Consider the following 13567-nt stretch of genomic DNA (forward strand, 5'->3'; position numbering starts at 1 on the left):
CAGATTCTGGATTGGATTTAGATCTGGACTTTGACTGGGCCATTCTAACACATGGATCTGTTCTGTTTTAAACCATCCCATTGTTGCCCAGGCTTTATGTTCAGGGTCGTTGTCCTGCTGGAAGGTGAACCTCCGCCCCAGTCTCAAGTCTTTTGCAGACTCCAAGAGGTTTTCTTCTAAGACTGTCCTGTATTTGGCTCCATCCATCTTCCCATCAACTCTGACCAGCTTCCCTGTCCCTGCTGAAGAGAAGCCCCCCCAGAGCATGATGCTGCCACCACCATATCTGACAGTGGGGATGGTTCAGAGTCATGTGCAGTGTTAGTTTCCGCCACACACAGAGTTTTGCATTTTGGCCAAAAAGTTCCATGTTGGTCTCATCTGAGCAGAGCAGCTTCTTCCACATGTTTGCTGTGTCCCCCACATGGCTTGTGGCAAACTGCAAACGGGACTTCTCATGGTTTTCTGTTAACAATGGCTTTCTTCTTGCCACTCTTCCATAAAGGCCAACTTTGTGCAGTGCACCACTAATAGCTGTCCTATGGACAGATTCCCCCACCTGAGCTGTAGATCTCTGCAGCTCGTCCAGAGTCACCATGGGCCTCTTGGCTGCATTTCTGATCAGCGCTCTCCTTGTTCGGCCTGTGAGTTTAGGTGGACGGCCTTGTCTTGGTAGGTTTACAGTTGTGCCGTACTCCTTCCATTTCTGAATGATGGCTTGAACAGTGCTCCGTGGGATGTTCAAGGCTTGGGAAATCTTTTTGTAGCCTAAGCCTGCTTTAAATTTCTCAATAACTTTATCCCTGACCTGTCTGGTGTGTTCTTTGGACTTCATGGTGTTGTTGCTCCCAATGTTCTCTTAGACAACCTCTGAGGCCGTCACAGAGCAGCTGTATCTGTACTGACATTAGATGGCCTGGTAAGTGGCCTGTATTTGTATAGTGCCTTACACATTCAGTTATCCACACATTCACACACTGGTGATGGCAGCTACATTGTAGCCACAGCCACCCTGGGGCGCACTGACAGAGGCGAGGCTGCCGGACACTGGCGCCACCGGGCCCTCTGACCACCACCAGTAGGTAACGGGTGAAGTGTCTCGCCCAAGGACACAACGACCGAGACTGTTGGAGCCGGGGCTCGAACCGGCAACCTTCCAATTACAAGGCGAACTCCCAACTCTTGAGCCACGATCGCCCCATAGATCACACACAGGTTCACTATGTAGTCATTAGCACTCATCAGGCAACGTCTATGTGCAACTGACTGCACTCAGACCGAAGGGGCTGAATAATTACGCACACCCCACTTTGCAGTTATTTATTTGTAACAAATGTTTGGAGTCATGTCTGATTTTTGTTCCACTTCTCACGTGTGCACCACTTTGTGTTGGTCTTTCACCTGGAAGTCCAATAACATTGATTCATGTTTGTGGCTGTAATGTGACAAAATGTGGGAAAGTTCAAGGGGGCCGAACACTTTTGCATCCACTGTATCTGATCAACAACCCAGTGAGCAGGAAGCAGAGTCTTTGCGGTAAACAGGCTCCAGTCAGTATATTTGTTTCCCAGTCGTTTACGCTCACAGTCTGATGTTTAACACTCTGGACTTTGCTGTCATCGTCATTACTCATGGTCGTTAAGGACATTTTTAATATGATGAATGTCCTTCATGGCCCTAATGCAGCGCTCATGCTGAACACACTGTGTGTCTGTGATAATGGACTTGTGTTGTTCTCTTTGCTGTATCTATTGTGCTGTATCATATTCTGCCACCATCATTTCAGAAGAAAGGGATGACAAGAAGCACTGATACTCGTTAATCTACAAATCAAACATCCATATGTAAAATTAGGCTCCGAAGTTGAGCATCCTGGCCTGGACTCAGGAGATGTCATGTGTCTAACAGCAGTGCATGGCTAAGCCTGGTGATTTTATAATGTGTCATCCCTCTCTACAGTCTGTACGTGACATTTAAATTGTTGGCTTTTTTCAACCTTATGTAAAGAAAAAACCGCTTGATCTCTGAAACACTGTTTCAGTCTGCTCGGATCAGCTCTGTTTGAGTAGAAGAGGCATCTTCTTGATGTGGCTCAAAAACAAGAAATGGAGGTTCGTGGAAACGTCAAAGCTAACAGTTTTCATGGAACGTACTGACTTGTTCACATGACAGGACGTGTCTACATTCAACAGACTCTCATCCTGCTCTGTCACATGAAAAACTTCAAAGCTGAGGTCTTAAGTAGTTACAGCAGGTGAAGCAGGTGTGTTTGTGCTGATGTAAAGCCATTAGCGCTCCACCTGTGTCTTCCTTTCTGAAAGGAGTCAGAATGAAAGTGAAACATCAGAGAGACTCTTTAACCACTGAAGACCAAACGATTCCATCTCTGCCCACATCCGACATAAACAACGGTCATTACTGTATAGAATAATGGCAGACATGACTCAGAATGAGTTTTGCACTTTTTTGCAGTGGCCATGTTTTTCCTTTGTGTGCCGGTGTTGTGCCAAAAAGTGATTGTCTGCCAAAACCTGATTTCCAGTGTTTCTGTGTATTTTTTTTTTTATGCGTGATATCTTTACGTATGTTCGTAAATAGACTTCGGTGAACAGGGGATACAAAGGGGTTACATAAAGAATTAAAAAATTATCTGTTTTTTAAGTATCTTTACAACTTGTACTTACATTATAACCAATCCGGTCCTTTATCCCCACTTAAAATATTTTTACAGAACTATTGTAATATTTGCTGCCATTTCTGCTGTCCTGTTGGGCAACTTACTCTTACAAAATACATTTTTAATGTTAATGAGATTTTTTTTACTGCATAAATAAAGGTTATATAAAAGTCGCTGCCAAAAACTGATTGCAGCTTGTATCTTGTTACACGAATGTTGTTTGTGGCTCAAGATGACTTTGTGTCATCCATAAGGGATGCATTTGACAGATGTTTAACATATTATAGCCCAACAAGTTACTTATAGCACTTTAAATATGAGCAATCGCTTTTTGGCAAATACCGGAAATCACTTTTTGGCAGACAATCACTTTTTGGCACAACACCGGCTTTGGCTCGTTCATCCCAGCGTGGATGTGCACACAGCCACCGATCTTGCTTTGGTTGTGTTAGCGCTGCCATCTGGATTTTTTCTGTCAGATGACATTGTTGTGTTTGTCCTCATTAAACATCTTCTGCTGGCATTGATGCAAACCATGATTTGTGAGCCACAGAACAGTACGCACTAATCATTAGTAATGCTCTGCTGCTTCCTTTATTACTGCTAACATGAAGCAGTTTGGTTTGTCTGGAAAATCTGTTCTTCCACAGCCTCTAAAGGTCAGTGGGACATGGCAGACCCAGCACTGTTGAAATATTTAATATATACTTATAGAAAGTGCAGCCCTGTGTTTTCATTTGCTTTCTTCTCAACCTTAATCGTTGCCTTTCAGCGTAGTTGTTTCCTTCCATCAACCTACTCTCACTTTTGCCTCCTTGTTGAAGGACCTGGATAAGACCCAGACTGAAATTATGCGGCACCATACCAGCATCAGCGAGCTAAAAAGGAGTTTCATGGAGTCTGTACCGGAGTCTCGGCCCAGCGAGTGGGATAAGCGTCTTTCCACCAACTCTCCTTTCCGCACAGCGAGCATCAACGGTCAGCTCCAACCAGCAGTAAGTCCGATGAGCTCGGTGCAGTGCAGCTCATGTTTGTTTTACTCACGTGAATTACACAAAGTTACCTGTGAAAGCTTTTCCAAGACAGGCATGCTGACGTGTCGAGAGCAATCGAGCAGTGAAATCAGTTCACACCTATAGACTCGCTCATGCTGGCTCACTGACACACTCTCGTGTTCCTGGGATGCAGGGACATAACACAGACACTGCTAATGTGTTTGTCGACTGGTGATGGTTTTCCTTGCCATGACAAGTCAGAATGTCTGCTTTGAAACAGCCGCTCTGCACATACTGATGCTCTGATTCTAACGCTGGCAAAAATCGGTGTTTAAAAGCTTCAACATTGACTAAAAATGTATCAATCCGGTCTTTTTTCTCTCTACGTTTCCATATAAATGTTAAAAATAATGAACACAAACTAATCAGTCTCCAGAATTCACACTGTGTATTCCTACGATTATAAATGTTCAAAATAATATGACAGGCGTCAGGAGACAGATAATGATCAAAGCACATGTGTACAATATGCTTTTGCCACCTGAGTGTGCATCAAACAGCTGACACAGTCGCTTGAGTAGAAGTACAGATACTTGTGTTAAAAAATAAACAGAGTACTAATTCATCTTTTTAAAGACACGACAAAGTAGAGACTGTGAAATGGACTCAAAGTGTAAAAGAAAAAGAAGCAGTTTTAACACAGCAACATTATTTCAGCTCAGACTGATTCTATGAAAGAGTCCTGAACATCTTTAATGTAGAACAACAGTGAATTAAAAGGGAAAAGTCTTTGTTGCCTCCACCGTGGTCGAGTTTCCTTAGTGTGCACGCCTAAAGAGAAAAACAAACCTGAGATCAGTTGGAAACACGTCACAGCTTCTTCTGTAAGAGCAGGCAGAGGTGATCAGCTGAGCTGCGCTCTTTGCTGCTCGCTCCTCTTCTGTGATGTTAGCTTGGTGCTGAAACACCACAACCAGGGTTCATGGCTTTACCAAAATGCTGTTTCTGTCACGGTCAGCGAGGCGAGCCGTGTGGAATTTATTGAAGGACCCAAGATGCGGTCACTTCTGATGTGAGGAAGCTTTATTAATGGAGGTGGTAAATACACAAGGCGAGGGTGGTGAAAAACAGAACTGAGTAAACCTAAACTGGAAAGACTAAGCATAGAAAACAAACCTGAAACCTAAAGACACAAACAGAGCTGCAGGGAAAACCACTCAGGATGACGGAGGGGAAAAACACAGAGCACACAGGGCTTAAATACACACAGCAGTAATCAAGGGATGAGAGACAGGAGGGCAACACAGCTGGGAGAAATCAGGGCTGACGGGACAGGGGAAATGAAAAGTGAACACACTCACATGAGACAGAGACCTTCAGAATAAAACAGGAAACTCACAGACACAGAGAACCAGACAAGACACTGAACTTAACAGACAGATTCACGAGCAGACAGAGTGACACCACGGACACTCTGTCTGCTCCAAGATATAACAGAATAAACAAGAACATAGAATAATAGAAAGAAAAACAAAACACTGAGTCGTCAGACTCAGGACAGTTTCACTTTAACCTCTTGTTAAGGGTTCAATATTGAGGAAGGGGAACAAGAGGTGATCGAAGAATAACCACACTGATCCGGCCGGGTGAAGTCAAACGATGATTTTAATGCACGCGTGGGAAGATCACTACGTACGCAGACCGCAACTGATCTCCGACTTAATCAAAGCATAAACAGAGATTTTATACCATCAGGGCTTAAATTTAATGACGCCCCCTCAACGTCAGATCCATTTCATACATAGGTCAGATCAAAACCACAATGACTTTTAACACAGTTTAAAAAGAACATTGTCTTCATCTTCATAGCAGATGTTTCCTGTCAACCTTTCTGATTAGCGCTTCTTCAAAACCGCAGACAATGATTTGCAGTGAGCGAGCACTTCTGCAAGCCCACAATTACAAGCAAACATGCTATGTCACGACCTTACGTGGCACTCTGTGTCACCTCTCCTCTACTAACGCTCACAGTCAAACAGAGGCCACTGTCAACCTTTTACTAGAACTATAGATGTAATATAAATTGAATAAATGTTTTAACCAACTGATACTACTTAAAACTCAATACAAGAATATGAACTTATAAATGATAATAAAAATGACCTGATATAAGTGTTTTGTAAGCATGTATTGCAATTCCTTCTATGTTCTAGTTTCCCTCAGCATGTATCACCTGGACAGTCACGCCAGTGAAGCTTAAGACCCTTAATGAGCCGAACATCAACTCAAAATAAGCACAGATATGCAATGTGTATAAAATAGTTATAACTGCATCTGGAATACAAGGTTAATATGATAACAGTATGCATAAACATCTTAAGGCCATCTTAAAGCTATCTGTTACATTGTTAAAGCAATGATGCAGATTATATTGTGCTGGTAAAATACTTTTGTTCATCCCCACACTCTGATGATGATACAATAATGGATTGTCTGTGAAGAGTTAAATATTTCTTCCTTTTAGACTCCAATCAGTTATTTACAGTGATTTAAGGTGGAATGACAGGAAACAATAACTCTGTTGAAATGTCTGAAATCTGAAACTGTCAGAAGTACAAAGTAGAGATATTTCAGTTCAGCTGTAAGGAGTAAAAACAACCAGTAAAGATAGCTGAAAACTCTACATATGTATTTGTACTCTGCTACGTCTCTCCTCTGATCAGAAATATAAAATATGTTTTTAACCAATCAGAATGCGAAAGATTCCAAATTCATGCACTGATCCTCCACTAGGTGGCGCTGTTGGCTTTCACCATGTTATTCCACTGCTTCAGCCCGATGTGACCACAGGCACAGACACTTCCTTTCCTGTGACGATGGCATGCTTATGCAGGAGAGCATCTCCACGGCTGCGCTTCCATACCCAGTGACAGGCGGTGTGTAGTCTGGTGCTTTGTGGCCGCGCTGCAGCAGGCCAGCACTGTGCAGCGTTTATGAGCAAACAATATCACGAGCATTGGTCAGCCAGCTCCCCCGGCTTGTGCTCAGCTGCACACTCACTATGCTTCAAACCAGCAAACCCTAAGACCTTTGCACAGTACTACAGAGCTTTATGCACAGCATGGGTACCAGCAAGGAAAGGCATCTGTGTGAGCTCAGAGAAGGGAAACTCCAGAAGAAATCAATCACACATGATAAATAAATAAATGATAAATGGTTGTGCAGCTGTGTAACTGGGACAACAAAGGTGGGGTGGAGCAGCAGAGTTGACCAGCAGCCAGTGCGTGCAGCACAAACAGTGTGTGGTCATCTTATTGTTCATGCTTGCACAGCTGCCAGATCATTTGGCTGCTTGTAGCTGTTGTAATCAGGGACTGTAGTGTAGAAAGAGTTGATGCAGCTTTCTTCACACACTGCAGAATTTGCTCGTTACAATTACACAGTAACATTAGACAATTACATGACTGTTATGTGAAGGCTTCTGCTTGATCCACTGTTTTACGAATCATAGCAGGACGTCTGTATTTTGGACAGTTCTATGTAATGAAATGTGTGACAGAAGCTGGGAACCACCGTCCTGTACGCGGTGCCTTTATTACTGGGCCTTCTTAGGGGTTTGGTGCTTCTGGTAAATTAGCCCACATGGCATGGATAACTCTATCCAAGACCTCGTCCAGGCTTGTTCTCTGATATGAACAAATAAGAGGTGTTGCATGGGTGTGCATGCCTCCACTAGAACCAGTGCTGTTTCAATGAAACAACATCTTTGGTTCAGCTCTGTTCATCAGTATAAGCAGCACTTAGTTTGGCGCTTTGTCTTGTCCTCTCTTTGTGTAGCTGCTTCAAGCTTTGCGACCTTGCTTGACCTGCCAGCCGCATGGCTCAGTTAATCTGCGCATGTCCACTGACTCTCATACAAACTGCAACAGTTACAAAACCCAAGAAAAGAAGCTGAAGGCCAACGGTGCCAAGAGGACTGTTCCCCCACCCCTCGTCATCCTTATTCCTCCACCCTGCATCGTTCCCTTGTTCACTCTTTGTTTCCTGTATCTCTGTCATCTCCCTTTCCTCTGTAGCGTCTGGGCTAATCCCAGCTACGCCATCCTCTTCCCAAGAGCTTCCATCATCCTTCCCTGTGAGTTTATAAACTGAAGGTCAGAGAGGAGGCCAGCAAAGTTACGATATTCCCCTCTGGCTTCTCTTCTACCCACAATGTGAAGATACAGTTTTTATCTCAGAAATTATATTTTACTGAAAATCTAGCCATAGCAGCACTTTTTATTTTATTTTTAAAATATATATATATTTGCTGAAAGCCTCAGGCTAAACTGTTAAATTTCACATTAGTGCTTTGCTGAGTTATGACATAGTGTATGAAAAAATAAAAATAGCCTTCTCATCATCTCAAAGATCTCTAAAGCCCACGATGATGGACCCCGCTCTGTCCCCGTGCAGACTCCCCAGCCTGTGATCTTTTTACGCCGTTTCATCTTTTGGTGACTGGCTCTTACTCACCAGTGAAGGATTGTGATGATTTTTTAAATTTACTGACTCGGTGTATTTCACCTGGAATGAGTTCTCTAACGTTCTCTTCAGACTCGTGACACAGACATTCGCCTTCACTAAAGGCACTGCAGCGGTCAGCTCTTCCACTCCAGTGCTGCGTGTACACATTCACAGGGATGGACAAATCTATAATTACTCATAGATTTGGATTATATAACATGTAGCTGCCTGATGTTAAGTTACTCGTTTAACTGAACTTGTTAAAAATCCCATTTAATTACCGGAAAGTTGCAGTTTCATGAGTGAGAATCCATGAAATCCACCGTATTGCCAAAAGTGTTCATTCATCTGCCTTCACACACAAATTATTCAATTATTCATCCATAGGGTTTATGATGATGTTAGTTCAGCCTTTACTGTTATAATTACCCATAATTCCGGTGTCCATGTACAGTGAGTATAAAGGGCTGTTCTTATTGTGTTTGTGGGAATTCTCGTTCTTCCAGAAGCACCTTTGTGAGGTTGGATGAGAAGGTCATTTATCCCAAAGGTGTTCTATGTGTCAAGCTCTTCCACACCAAACTCGCTCGTCCGTGTTTTTATGGACCTTGCTTTGTGCACTGGTGTGTAGTCATGTTGCCACCATGTGACCTACCACTTTGTGGCTGAATTGCTGTCCTTCCCACTTTGTTATAATACCAGTAAAGGAGACTCTGGAATATGTAGAAGTGATTTCACGACTGGACTTATTACTGAGGTGGGATCCTATCAGGGCCCACGCTGGGATTCACTAAGCTCCCGAGCAAGACCCATTGTTGCGCACAGTTGTGTAGAAGCAGTACACAGGGGGTGGCTGTAGCTCAGGAGGTAGAGCAGGTCACCTACTGATCGGAAGGTTGGTGGTTCGAGCCCTGGCTCCTCCAGTCTGCGTGTCGAGTGTCCTTGGGCAAGATACTAACCCCAAGTTGCTGAATGTGTGTGAGTGTAGTTAGAAAGCAGTGAGTACAGAGTGTGTTTGGGTGAATGTGACATGTTGTACAGAGCGCTTTGAGCACTCCAGGAGAAAAGCGCTATATAAGAATCAGTTCATTTACACATGCCTAGGTGCTCGATGTTATACACCTATGGCCACAGCATCGACTTGAACGCCTGAATTCAGTGATTGGGGTGAGTGAATACTTTTGGCAATGCAGGTTATACTGTACTTCAAATCCACAATAATCAGAAGGCAGATCCCTCTGAAAAAGCAGGACTCAGAGGCTCTCGTGCTGATGTTTTTAATGTTTTTAAATCCAAGCACTTGATTGGGTTTCCTGAGAGCAGATTAACACATGAGTGCCCTTCACATACTCAATAATAAAGACACCCTGAAAGCTTAGTGTTTTCAGACATGAATCTGTGTACCTTCATCCATTTCCTCTTCCTCTATGATCCTTCCCTCTGTCAGTCGACTGTATTTCACATGTCTGTTCATTGTTATCTGTCTCTCTTGGTCTGCTGCTGAGCACAGCGAGGGAGGCACACTCTGTTTGGACAAAAGGTAAGAGCATGTAGTCTGTCCCCAGAGCCAGGGGGGTACAGACGTGACTGGCTGCTGGAAGAAGATGAGGAGAACAGTGAAGTGGAGTGGGTTGATGATGGTGAAGAAGAGGAGGAACAAGAGGAGGAACAAGCTCACAGTCACACTCTAAAGGTGGTTGTTAATGAGCCACATGAGAGGGGAAGTTTGGTAACAAACCCAACCAGGCTTAAGCACTCCAGGATGTCCTTCTTTCTCTCTGGCCTGCTGGTGATGGCCCTGACTATGCTGTGGTTAGCCTTTATTTAAAAGCTCCTCAGCATTCATCCTGCACAGTCCCTCGATTATCTAAAGACTGCTTGATTCGAGGGATGTTTACTTTCTGCTCTATCCTCAATATTCCCCAAAGAGACCCAAATAAACTACAATTGAAGGACTGATAAAGAAAAGCTATTCTGTGTAGCATTTGGTGAACATCGTGGACATGAGGCACTTTATGCTCGCTCGGCCTTTTCAGGGTCTTTCTTAGAAGGATGGTGGTGGACTGTTTCCAGACAGACATGACTAATGCATGTGTAATTTCTTAAATGATGCTCTTTCTATAAAACCTGCATGTTTCAGGCAAAAGGTTAATGTCCTGACCCATTAATCTTTAAATCAGACGTGGATAATGATACTGAGATGAGCCTGTGTGAAACTGACCTTTTTGCTGTGGATGTTGGAGTGAGCTCTAATTTGGAGGCTGTGGCTTTACCTCACATTCTTTGTGTCGAAGTGTGTGTGTGCGTGTGTGTCTGTGTGTGTGTGTGCGTGTGTGTGTCTGTGTGCGTGTGTGTGTGTGTGTGTGTATGTGTGTGTGTGTGTGCGTGTGTGTGTGCGTGTGTGTGTGTGTGTGTGTGCGTGTGTGCGTGTGTGTGTGTGTGTGTGTGTGTGCGTGTGTGTGTGTGTGTGTGTGTGTGTGTGTGTCTGTGTGTGTGTGCGTGCGTGTGTGTGTCTGTCTGTGTGTGTGTGTGCGTGTCTGTGTGTGTGTGTGTGTGTGTGTGTGTGTGCGTGTGTGTGTCTGTGTGTGTGTGTGTGCGTGTGTGTGTCTGTGTGTGTGTGTGTGTGTGCGTGCGTGTGTGTGTCTGTGTGTGTGTGTGTGTGTGTGTGTGTGCGTGCGTGTGTGTGTGTGTCTGTGTGTGTGCGTGCGTGTGTGTGTCTGTGTGTGTGTGTGTGTGTGTGTGTGCGTGCGTGCGTGCGTGTGTGTGTGTGTGTGTATGTGTGTGTGTGTGTGTGTGTGTGCGTGCGTGTGTGTGTATGTGTGTGTGTGTGTGTGTGTCTGTGTGCGTGCGTGTGTGTGTGTGTCTGTGTGTGTGTGTGTGTGTGTGTGTGTGTGTGCGTGCGTGTGTGTGTGTCTGTGTGCGTGTGTGTGTGTCTGTGTGTGTGTGTCTGTGTGCGTGTGTGTGTGTGTGTGTGTATGTGTGTGTGTGTGTGCGTGTGTGTGTGCGTGTGTGTGTGTGTGTGTGTGCGTGTGTGCGTGTGTGTGTGTGTGTGCGTGTGTGTGTGTGTGTGTGTGTGTGTGTGTGTGTGCGTGTGTGTGCGTGTGTGTATGTGTGTGTGTGTGTGCGTGTGTGTGTGTGTGTGTATGTGTGTGTGTGTGTGCGTGTGTGTGTGTGTGTGTATGTGTGTGTGTGTGTGCGTGTGTGTGTGTGTGTGTGTGTGTGTGTGTGTGTGTGTGTGTGCGTGTGTGCGTGTGTGTGTGTGTGTGTGTGTGTGCGTGTGTGTGTGTGTGTGTGTGTGCGTGTGTGTGTGTGTGTGTGCGTGTGTGTGTGTGTGTGTGTGTGTGTGTGTGTGTATTAGGGTGGATGATCTTGATGCAGCTTTGAATGCTGAGGTGATCAGTGGTATTCAGTTTGCTCCTTAATGGTTTCCGTTTGCTTGTTGTGTGCTGTTACTGGTTCTCCTAAAGTTTTTATGTAATGATTTTGTTTTATACCGGGTGTCATACGTGTGCTGGAAACATGTCAGACTGATAGAATCCAGGCCTATTTGAGTGACCGGCATTAATATCTTGCAAAATGCAAACAATGTAGAGGTATTATAAGTAACTGAGTGTGTACATTTGTTTTCCTGCGCCTGGTGCTGTAACTCGTCGGGTCTTTGAGTTAGACAGCGCAGATGAGGACTGACTGATGCCTCTTTACCTTTCAGGGTTTGTTTGAATCCCTTTAAAGACACAACTGTGTGCTCACAGCCCACGACACTTGCTAATCTGCTGTAGTAAAAAGCACTGACAACGTTGGAGATAGTGCCTGTTCAAATGCTGAGGTGACTTACACTACCGCTCAAAAGTTTTAGAACACCTCAATTTTTCACCCCAAATGTCTCGTTGCACTCGGAAATGAAAGCATGGTACAAAAAAGGAGTTGGAGTTAAATCAGAAATCATGGAATCAGTTTATAGACCAAAGTGAGTCTAACCTTTGACTCATCAGAGTCGCCTCCTTTGCAGATATAACAGCTGAACACAGCCGTGGCTTCTGGCTACAGCAGAAATCTAATCTTCTCCCATATCTGTAGCAGAAGTTCCCATAAACGTGGACCTTGTAGCTGCTTTGCTTTCACTCTTCTGTGCAGTTCATCCCAAACCAGCTCGATGGGGTTTAAGTCTGGAGACTGTGCTGGACCTCCATGTTTTCAAGCTCACCATCTTGTTCTTTGTTCCTGAGGTAGTTCTGGCACAACTATCACTTCCTCCTCCATGTTTGACAGCTGATGCCACACACTGTGGACCCGTCCTTTCACCTACTCCACGGCGTACACGGATCCTGGGTGATGAACCCAAGATTTCACATTTGATTCATTAGTCCATAAAAGCTTCTTCCAGTCTTCAGTAGCCCAACGGTGGTGTTTCATGGCCCAGACAAGCCTCGTCTTATTCTGACGTCTGGCTTTCTTGCTGCAGCTCGTCCTGTCAAACCTGCACCTCGAAGTCTTCACAGTAGAAACTGAGACTTGCTCACTACGGCCACTATTAAGCTGCTTGAAGCTGTTGTCCTGTGAGCCGCCATCACACAGCTGTTAACTTGTCCTCTGATTCAGTCGTGTCTTTGGGACCAGACCTCTTCCTGTTTCTGAGCCTTTGATGGTGAAGGAAACTGTGCTCACTGACACTGTGACTTTCTTCACGGTCTCTCTGTAGCACATACCTACATTTATAAGTGTTATGATGGTCTGTCTCTCTTCTATCGTTAATCGGCTTTTTCTCACCATTTCTGTAGCATCACTCTACTTTCTGCAGTGCAGTACTGTTCAGCTGATGCTCACGAGGGTATGGCACCACAGTGTGCTCCAACACTGCCTCTATCCAGACAGAGGGGGCTGTAAGTAATCCAGAAATGTTGGAACAGCTGTAGGAGTCAGCAGCACCATCTTTCAAGGCTTGATCAACCTCCACTGCTGCAGAACAGCTTTAAACTGTTAATCTATGTTGTTCCCTGACAAAGGCCTTTTTGTATAATTATAAATGTACATTATCACAGTTTTGGGTAACCTTACCTTTTTTTAACCTCTGACAGTTCACCACGAACGGCTTGAATTGCAATAAATAACTGCAAACATTGGGGTGTTATAAAGCTTATGAACAATCGTGTACATGTAAATCACTTTGAGTGATCAGTGCGATTATCTTCATCATTGTTGTTATCAGATAATTACAGGAAAGTCGTTTAAAGGTTCTTTACAGGTACCAAATTTGGCAAATAGTCTTTGCGATTGCTTTTTTGATAAAGAATATAATTAGAAAATATGTTTCTCATATTACATTTAAAAATATATTTTTTCCAAATAATTCGTCAACTAAGTTTGAGTTTTTCTCTTAGTGTCAAATCTT

General features: G+C 44.1%; 1 protein-coding gene across 21 annotated transcripts in view; it reads left to right on the forward strand.

Moving 5' to 3' along the window:
* Positions 1-13567, forward strand: part of epb41a (erythrocyte membrane protein band 4.1a) — a 52737-nt gene that overhangs the window by 26498 nt on the left and 12672 nt on the right. For 11 of the 21 annotated variants that reach the window (XM_026155481.2, XM_026155484.2, XM_026155497.2 and 8 more), the window contains 2 exons: positions 3295-3336; positions 3502-3672. In XM_026155481.2, coding sequence (XP_026011266.1) covers positions 3295-3336; positions 3502-3672 — 213 coding nt within the window. Of the gene's footprint in view, positions 1-3291; positions 3337-3501; positions 3673-13567 lie in introns of all 21 variants that reach the window. The other 10 variants (XM_026155488.2, XM_026155494.2, XM_026155495.2 and 7 more) reach the window with 2 other exon arrangements.

The sequence above is a fragment of the Astatotilapia calliptera genome, chromosome 22, assembly GCF_964374335.1.
Source record: "Astatotilapia calliptera chromosome 22, fAstCal68.1, whole genome shotgun sequence".
Taxonomy (NCBI): Eukaryota; Metazoa; Chordata; class Actinopteri; order Cichliformes; family Cichlidae; genus Astatotilapia; species Astatotilapia calliptera.